General features: G+C 50.4%; 1 protein-coding gene across 11 annotated transcripts in view; it reads right to left on the bottom strand.

Moving 5' to 3' along the window:
- Positions 1-596: 596 nt before the first annotated feature.
- ASAP1 (ArfGAP with SH3 domain, ankyrin repeat and PH domain 1) overlaps positions 597-8,234 on the bottom strand; it is a 248,221-nt gene continuing 240,583 nt past the window's right edge. For all 11 annotated transcript variants that reach the window (XM_040979278.1, XM_040979280.1, XM_040979281.1 and 8 more), the window contains 3 exons: positions 5,840-6,306; positions 3,423-3,545; positions 597-1,608 (listed from right to left, as the gene is read on the bottom strand). In XM_040979278.1, the coding sequence (XP_040835212.1) occupies positions 1,534-1,608; positions 3,423-3,545; positions 5,840-6,306 (665 nt within the window). In that variant the 3' untranslated portion in view covers positions 597-1,533. The remainder of the gene's footprint in view (positions 1,609-3,422; positions 3,546-5,839; positions 6,307-8,234) is intronic.

Here is an 8,234-nt window from a genome sequence, read left to right as displayed (position 1 = left end):
GCTCGGATCATCTGCTCAAAAATGCCAGTTCCCTGTGCTGTCACCCTCATAGCACCAGCAGAATGCCATCCAAGTCAGGGCACCGCGCTCCTGGGAGCCCCTGCTGATCTACACCGGAGAGGTCTCAGCGAGGCAGGGATGAAGACACCGGGGCAGACAGGGCTCCTGGCGGGGACCCGGCTTTCAGCATGCTGCTCTCTGCAGCATGCAGAGCCCCGGTGCGCATGGTGACGTGTCCACGGGGGTGGAGCTGCACGCTGGGACACTGAGCTAGAAGTGGGCATGTGCCAGAACAAGGGGCGGGGAACCTGGATTTCTGCCCTTCCTTCCAACCCCGAGTAGTCATGCCCAAGAGCACGGGTAGGGGAAGCTGGATTTCCGCACCCGCAGTGGGCATGTGCAGGACCATGGGGTGGCAAAGTGCATTTCTGCACCCCGGGACCTGACTGATGTTAACGTTCTTCCCCTTGATTCCATCTGGGAACAGAACTGGACGGACTGGATGTTCTGACACATTCGGCGGCTGCTGAGCCACCACAGGCCAAGCCAATCCACACTCCTGAGAAGGCCAAATGACTGACTAGAAACGAGCATTGTTGCAACCTTATAATTTCTGCTTTAATGGCAATCGAGTTTAAAAAAATGTACAGTTCCACTTATCCATACTATTCCTTTATAAAAGGCAGATTTCAGGTAAGCTTCTAGATGCATGCATAATGTTGAGGCTAGTATTTTATGGTGGTCCTTGGTTCTTGAAAGCTGAACCGCATCAGTCACGTTCTAAACTTTTCTCCAAATATTCATGAAGGATATGTTATTTTTGCATAATGAGGTAATCTCAGGGGCGGGCGCTCATCACTGTAAGACTGTGTAAATCCACTCATCTAAACTGGCATGAGGCTGTGTGCATTTAAAACGTCACAAGGACTTTGGGGTCAGTGGGTGAGTATTTCGCTGAAGGAGTAACACTTCTATGGAACTGAGCACTTCTCTGTAATAAATACCACAGCAGGTTTGTGTAACTGTAAACTGTGCACACCGATAGGTCACTACGGGCTGCTCTGTCACGGAGCTGAGTGTCACCTGCAGAACAGAAGCCACCTCTTGGCTAATGTTGCATTTTCTGTAACACAACGAATACTGCATTGTTAGGAACAGAGTTAATTCTATGCCTTTCAACGGTTCTGGAGACCACTTCTACTTGCAAAGCCAGCGGTTCCTATACTCTTGTTTGTATGTAAAACAGCAGAGAGAGAGATAAAGAGCAGGAGAGCGAGAGAGAGAAAGATGGAAAAGTAAGTGCTAGACGCCGAGGATGGCTTTGGCAAACCAGTAAGGCGCGCTGGGTCCCAATGCTACCCTAATACTGGCAAAGGAAGAGGACCACAGGGTATTTGTAACACACAGTCTGATTCCTTCCCCGAGTTTCTGACTCTGTAACAGCAGCTATATACACATTGTGCACTGGACTCAGTCCACGGAGGCAGCAGGCTCGAAGGGAGGAGCTGGACAATCCTGTGGTGCAGCGTGATGCTAGTCGGACAGGATGTGCACAAAGGACACTGGAAACACCCCCTTCCTTTCAGGCTGTCCCTCGATGTGCCCAATCTGCAGGGAGAAAGGGGCTGGTCAGGGAGGCGCAGGCAACAGGCAGCTGCCCACAGTCTGCCCCAGCCCCGGGCCACAATCCTAGATTTGATCTGAGGTTGCATAGCAATACAGCGTGGGCCAGCATTCCTGCCTGCTGAGCATGTCCACACGATGCCCTCAAGCCCCCGTGGCAGCCTGAAGGGTGGGCTGCCCTGCCCATAGCCTCATGGAGGCCTCTAGCTCTGGAGTCCATTCTCTAACCAGGGCTTGTCTTTCCAGTGTCGGAGACCTCAGACAAACATAGCTAAGCCGCTGTAAGGACCAAAAAGTCCCTTCTTCCAGGGCCATGCATGATTACATTGCAAAGAAGGGGTGGGGCGGCATCAATGGAAACGGCTGCCATGTCCCAACCGGGGCTGGCCACTCCATCTGAGTGTCCTGCAGCTTGTGCCTCATGAGGGAAAAAGAGACTGCAGGGCTTCAGCACAGGGTTGCACTATCTCAGCATCACTGGCATTCTTTATGGTGCTGGGGGTGAGGGGTGAAGGGAGGGGAGCTCGCCTGGGCATCGCAAGATGTTAGTGGGGTGTCTGGCTTTACTGCCTGAGTGCCTGTTCTGACAATCACCATGCTTAGGCTTTGCCAAATGTCCCTAGAGAAGCAGACTGCCCCATGAATTGAGAACTACTGCTTCAGTTTAAGTAAAATGCCTATAGCTGTCATCTGATGCAAAGTCATTCTGAAGGTGGGCCTGCATACACCCATGTGTGTGCGTGTGCCAATGTGTGTCACTGGGCATAGGCAGGTCCTGATGGCCCCGTTGTGCCTTGCAGGCTGTTTTCCTGGTATGTAGAATGGAGACCCTCTGGGAAGAAGGGGACTCAGGATGCCAAGGAAGTGGGCTCTCCAAGCTCAGGATGGGAAATGATCAGCAAAGCAAAGAGGTGGCTGCCCACAGGCCCCTGGGTGGGCTGCCTGTGCAGTCCCCTACAACCTTGGCTGCTGGCTTCCAAACAGGCCTGAGGGGGGAGCACACTGCTGCCTTTCCTTTCTAACACCTTGGTAGCAAGTTTTAACATAAAAGCAATGTTCACGGGTGTAGAGGGTCCTCACCTTACAAGGGTGGGTCTGACCATGTTTTTTCACTTGGTGATATGTGGAAGCATACTTCACACCCTCCCTCACAAGCCCCCGAAGCGGAGTCAGACACTCCAGAATGTTGTGTTACTAAACTGCATTTCTTACAAGGGCTAGGTGTGGTCTGTTTTGACTTAGAAGTATTTTGACATATGATTCCATTTTCAGTAGACCATGGGCTCATGAGGAAAAATGCTTAACATAACCTGAGGACTTCTCTATTCTCACGGAACCCCCTGAAACCACAGGAAGCAGCATCAGGCTTCCCAGGGCGCATCTCCAGACGGCAGCTAGGACTGAGGCTGCACTGCAGTCCAGGCCTTCGGCCCGGAGTCTGGGCACAGTGTGGGAGGGTGGGCTCAGCACTTGGGGTCAAGTTGATTTGCAATCCTGACGTTGCCTGGGATCCACACATTCCTGTGTGGCCAAGGCAATGTGACCAACTTTTCTGAGCTCTGGTGTTGAGTCTAAAACTGCTGACTACAGACAAGGCATATGATGCATTGGGTGGACACCCAGCTCTGTCTAGCGTCTGACAGTGGCAGGGAAGACCCTTACTGTGGTCTGTTGCTGGGGACAAGACACAGTGGAGGATGAATCTGTGCTGGAGGGGTTCCCTGTCCACTGCTGTGCTGCCTGCCCACAGCTCAGGAGCAACGAACGGATGGAGGTCATGGACAGGGATTCGTACGTACCCACCACTCTTGGTCCTCTTCCCCTGTGACGATAATCACTTCCCCTTCGATGAATGTGAGCTCGTCGTCATTGTCCGCCTGGCAGTCGTAAATAGTCTTCACTCGTCTCACTTTGTTTTTCCCCTTAAATAAGCAAATGGAGGTTTAACTGAAAGGATGGACTGAAGGCAAAAGAACAGCAGAATTCTTTGGGCAAGTGACTTGAGCTCTATGTTATCAATTAGGTGTTACCAAGTTATTCTCAGCAGAAAACAACCGACAGGAGTAGGAATCAAACCTCAACTTCACCAAAAAGCACAAAGCACCCCAGCTACAACATCAGCTTACAGAAATGACAGCAGTCTAAAAATGCTTTTAGGAAACATGATGGAAAGCAAAATGCGCAGCTTCTGCATGCTGAATTTGCAGCATAAACAAATTTCTCAGCTCCGTCATGCAAAATAGTCAGTACATGCTGGTTTAACACAGCGGGTCAGCCTGGGCTTGGGGGCGGTTCTAGGCACTTCCTAAAATAGCTTTCACTTTTGACTGATTCTGAGTTGGGCTTTTAAGTTGCTGGATTTCCTGTTCTCTGCAAATACCAAGATGGAAACAGAGTCATCACCTCCTGAAGACTGTTTAAGACGCTCAATTAAAAATGAGCAATAAGCAAAAGCAAGCTGGGACAGGCCTTTGATCCAACAGTTAAGAACGATACTAGAATGCCACATCACAATCCTTGGGGCCTTAGTACCTAGCTCCTGCTGCTGCTAACGCAGCCCTGGGCGGCCATGGTGAGGTTCTAGTGATCGAGTTCTTGCTACCTACATGGGAGAACCAGATTAAGTTCCTAGCTCCTGTTTTGGGGGCTTGTCCAGCCCCCAGCTATCACGGACATTTAGAGAGTGAATTAGTAGATGGAAGCTCTGTCTCTGATTAAAGTGTGTGTGTGTGTGTGTGTGTGTGTGTGTGTGTGTGTGTGTGTGTGTATACAGTGGAGGCAGTGGGATGGCTAGCCTTGTGGTTCAGAGGGTGGAACAGGCATCCCCTGTCAGCTTTGGCATTATGCCTGGGCTCCAACTCCCTGCTAAAATGCCTGGGAAGGGAGTGCAAGACTGCCCTACTACTCAGGCCCCTGCTATGCACATGAGAGATTAGGATGAATTTCTGGCTCTTGGTTTTTTTATGCTCGTCCAGCTTTGGCTACTATGGCCATTTTAGGGGAAAAAAATCAATAGGTAGAAGATCCGATATTTTGCCTTTCAAATACATAAATAAATCTTTTAAAACAAAAAGGCAAGCTATCTCTTTAAATGTTTTGGGCCAGTGACTTTCTGTTCTCCTATTTCTCCTTTATTCACCTTGCCCCTGCCTCTAGGGGTGTGAGAGGCCTGGCAGGACAGTGGTGGTGGGACATTGTCATTTACAGTCTGTCAGCACTGAGCAGGTGAGGACAGAAGTGACATAAATGACTTGATACAGTGTTGCAGCAAAGGCTCCAGTCCTGCACATGCTCACCTAGGCTTGGGGGGGTTGTGGGAGATGCCCCTGGTGGACAGCAAAGCACCCACCAAAACCAGCGGGCCCGAATCCGTGGGAATATGGGTTGCCTTTTCTTACCTACCTTCCAGTGGTGCGGTGGCACACTTAACACTGTCTTGGTAATAAAGCGTGTGTGTGTATACAGCTGCCACACAGGATGGGGGACTTGGGGTCTCCCCCAGGACCTGTGTTTGGGCTCTCATGGGGTGCAGCTCTGTGCAGGACAAAACTACAACTTTCTGGAGCACCAAAGACTTAGGGAAACAAGAACTTTAGCATTAAGATGAAACTGATCAAATTGCAGAGTAGAAAGCATTTCATGAAAATGTTGGAATCTGAGACTGACCAACCCTGTCTGTGGAAACGTTTTTGAGTTTCTGGTCTAACCTATGCAGGACGATGTAGAGACAGACACTGGTTACATATTGACTGAGGGCTAAAGGTCAAGCTCCGTGCTGTCACGCTCAAGGCTCTGGGGGCAAGTTCATGACCTCCTTTCTGTCTTCGATAACACTGAGGAACAAGACTTAACTTGCCAAGGTTAAATGCAAGACCTTCAAAAAGTTTATGGAGAACATCTGTTTTGAAAAAAAAGTGTGTATTTTCATATATATATATATATATATATATATTTGGCATCAAGATAACCTTGCCTTTTAATTCCATTTTCTGTGAACTTTTCAAAGTGTGCCCATGGAAAGCAGTGAAGCATGATCTTGAAGTCTATGTGAGGCAGTCCAAAGCTTGTGTCAGCAAGCCCCACATCCACGATGCTGGACTTGGGGTGCAGAGCACAGCCCCTCAGCAGAGCAAGCACTTGCAGTGTGTAAGCCACAGCACACACACTCCCAACTCTCACATCCCAACAGTAATACTGAACTTCAGCACCCACTCACCGTATTGATTTTTCTGGGCAGTGGCACTGGTGTCTCTGGCAGAGTGGGCGTGATGAGGTCGTTAGAATCCTCAGATGCCTGTTTTTGGATGGTATCCCTGGACTGCAGATTTGGGGAGAGATCCACTGGGTGTGACTTCTGTGTGACTTCCGGCGGCTTGGCTAAGACATCTCCAGGCTGGGATTTTGCCAGCAGGTCTCCCAGCTGTGGTTTGGGGGGCAGGTCCTTCATCTGTGGCTTTGGAGGCAAGTCTGAGAGCTGGGGCTTGGGGGGCAGGTCGCCCAACTGGGGCTTGGGGGGCAGCTCTCCAGGCTTGGGGGGAAGTTCTGCTGGCTTCAGGGATAGGTCTACAGATGGTGGCTTTTGTGGCAACTCTGCCACCTGTGACAGCTTCTGGAAGATTTCAGGTGGGACACTGGTCTTGTCCAGAGACAGATGATGGATGGTATCCGTTTTCCTTAGTGCCACTGTGGGAAACAGTACAGAGAGGTCACGTGAACAGAGGAGGTGGCCCCCTGGCAGAGGCGCAGCCCCCTGAGAGAGCACTGCCCTTTACCAGCTGTGTGACTCTGTGCCAATTACACAACCTCTCAGTGCCTCAATACTCTGATGAAACCCTACCTCCTAGTGTTGGCATAAAGATTGTGCAAGTTAGTACGGGTAAAGGGTTTGGTGCCAAGCATTATACGAGAGGAATATTATCACTAGATTCCTTCAGGCTAAGATGTCTATTTTCATTAACCTCTGGAGCTCTGACTTGTGGCACTGTGTGTTCAGTGAGGAAACGACCAAGGCTCAGTGCCTGAATCCAACTGAAGGCTTTATCATTCAAGTAAAAAGTACTCAAAAACATTCTTAAGAGAGGAAAGCAGAAGTGGGGAGTAGTAGAGGAGGAGGGGTGAGAAACAAGGTGTACTGAGCTGTTCTTGTGTCTGGCCTGGCCTGGGCAGCTGCGTCCCTCTCCGAGACCTCACTGGCAAGGACACCTGCTAGTGGGCTGCCCTGGCATTCCAGCTGACATGGCCTGGCTCAAATGGCTCCAGACTTCCTTTCTTGGGAGTCTGAAATTCGGCCCACCACACTCTGAGGCAGGCAGGAACTGCACAGTGGTGTGGCCTGGGGGAAGCTAGGGAACTCCCTGGAGTGATGGTGCTGGGAAGTCTTGCTGGGAGCCAGACTTGGAGGGGAACAGAAACTGTGATACTGGGAACCCGCCAAATATCTAAGCTCCCTCACCTCACAACATCAGTTCCAGCAAAACTTATCTTGAAAAATGATCAAAGTCACGAAAAAAAAAAAAAAAAGAGAGAGAGACCCATGTACCAGGATGTTCAGCATAGCACTATTTACAATGAAAAATGGCGAGCTATCTGAATGTGGAGCAGCAGGGATAGCTGAGACAATGGAATACAACACAGCCAACACGAATTACACTGCCATGTAATTAATGTCAGAAAAAATATTTCCCATTTATGGTGTTAAAAAAATCAGCCTAAGTGAAAAAAAAAATGCAGAATGCACTGCATCCTGACAGGCCTGTTACAGGGACAGAGTGAGGCTGGCTGGGCCTCCACTGGGGACGTGGGGTGGGGCTCCTCCTGACACCAGCTTCCTCACTCTCTCCATACTCCTCCCCTGTGAAAATCCACTTCTTCACCTTCCAAGAGAGGTCACAGAAGGTCCTGTAGACACAGAGTAAGGGACGACCAAACCTAGTTCAGGAACAGCTGGGGCTAAGGATGAGCATTCCAGAGCTTCTGTCAGCGTGTGAGCCAGGACTGACGGCACAGGAGCGGACAGAAGCCAGTTGCCTGCTTGCTGGAAGCTCACGTTTTAGAGAGGGGTGAGCACTATGCACAGAGCATATCAGAAGGGGCAGACAGGAAAAGCAAGGGAATGGAGACTATGCTCCAGCATGAGGAGAGTGGTTACAGACGGGGTTGGCGGGTGGTTACACCTCTCTAACAGTGAGATTTATACAAAACACGCAGGAGAAGGTACCACCACGCTGATATTCAGGCCATGGTGGAGGGCAGAAATGGTGTAGACAGAAGAAGCAGGCAATGGAAAGGCTGTGAAGCCACAGTGGGGTGCGGGCTGTTCAAAGGAAGCTACAGGCAAGCGCCACTGCTAGAGCAACCAGGCAGGAGGGCGTAGGTGGTGGGCTTCACACCTGGTGAGACATGAACCTGCCAGGGCCACTGCGAGAACTTTGCTTTGATTCTGGGTGAGACGGGGAAGCCTTGGATTGTTGGTGATGGAGCAGTTATAGGACTGACGGCTTCAATCAGGCAGGAAGCCCCAACAGTCCCAACAAGGCCTGGGTGACTGTGGAGGACACAGTGAGAGCACCTGCATTTTAAGCACAGTGAAAGGGAGAAGCAGAAGGATCTGC

The sequence above is a fragment of the Ochotona curzoniae genome, unplaced genomic scaffold (genome assembly GCF_017591425.1).
Source record: "Ochotona curzoniae isolate NIBS_2020 unplaced genomic scaffold, NIBS_Ocur_1.0 contig_3190, whole genome shotgun sequence".
NCBI lineage: Eukaryota > Metazoa > Chordata > Mammalia > Lagomorpha > Ochotonidae > Ochotona > Ochotona curzoniae.
Note: the sequence above shows the minus strand (reverse complement) of the source record. Positions and strands in the feature narration are given on the sequence as shown.